The 270-nt window shown below is 42.2% G+C and overlaps 1 protein-coding gene across 1 annotated transcript in view; it reads left to right on the top strand.

Annotated features, from left to right (window-relative positions):
* Positions 1–22: 22 nt before the first annotated feature.
* Positions 23–270, top strand: part of LOC102381066 (pepsin A-like) — an 18,623-nt gene continuing 18,375 nt past the window's right edge. The window contains exon 1 of the mRNA XM_025206952.1: positions 23–78. Within this exon, the coding sequence (XP_025062737.1) occupies positions 23–78 (56 nt within the window). The remainder of the gene's footprint in view (positions 79–270) is intronic.

The raw sequence follows: 270 nt of genomic DNA, 5'->3' as shown, positions 1-270 counted from the left end.
AACTTGGGCATAAGGGAACATCATGAAATGGCTGGTGCTGCTGAGTTTGGTGGCGCTCTCACAGTGCCTTGTGACAAAGTGAGTATGGCGAAATATGTTGCTTTGGTTTAGTTGGCTTGGTTTTGTCTCACTTTTTGAACCCAAACAGCCAAAAAAATTCACGTTCTTAATTATTGTGAAGGTTAGAAGAAGAAACTGATCATGGAGTCAGGTCTTTCTTTGATGCAATTCTGAAGGCACAATTTCCAGGTTCCTTGGATGCAGCAGGAA

The sequence above is a fragment of the Alligator sinensis genome, unplaced genomic scaffold (genome assembly GCF_000455745.1).
Source record: "Alligator sinensis unplaced genomic scaffold, ASM45574v1 scaffold437_1, whole genome shotgun sequence".
NCBI lineage: Eukaryota > Metazoa > Chordata > Crocodylia > Alligatoridae > Alligator > Alligator sinensis.
Note: the sequence above shows the minus strand (reverse complement) of the source record. Positions and strands in the feature narration are given on the sequence as shown.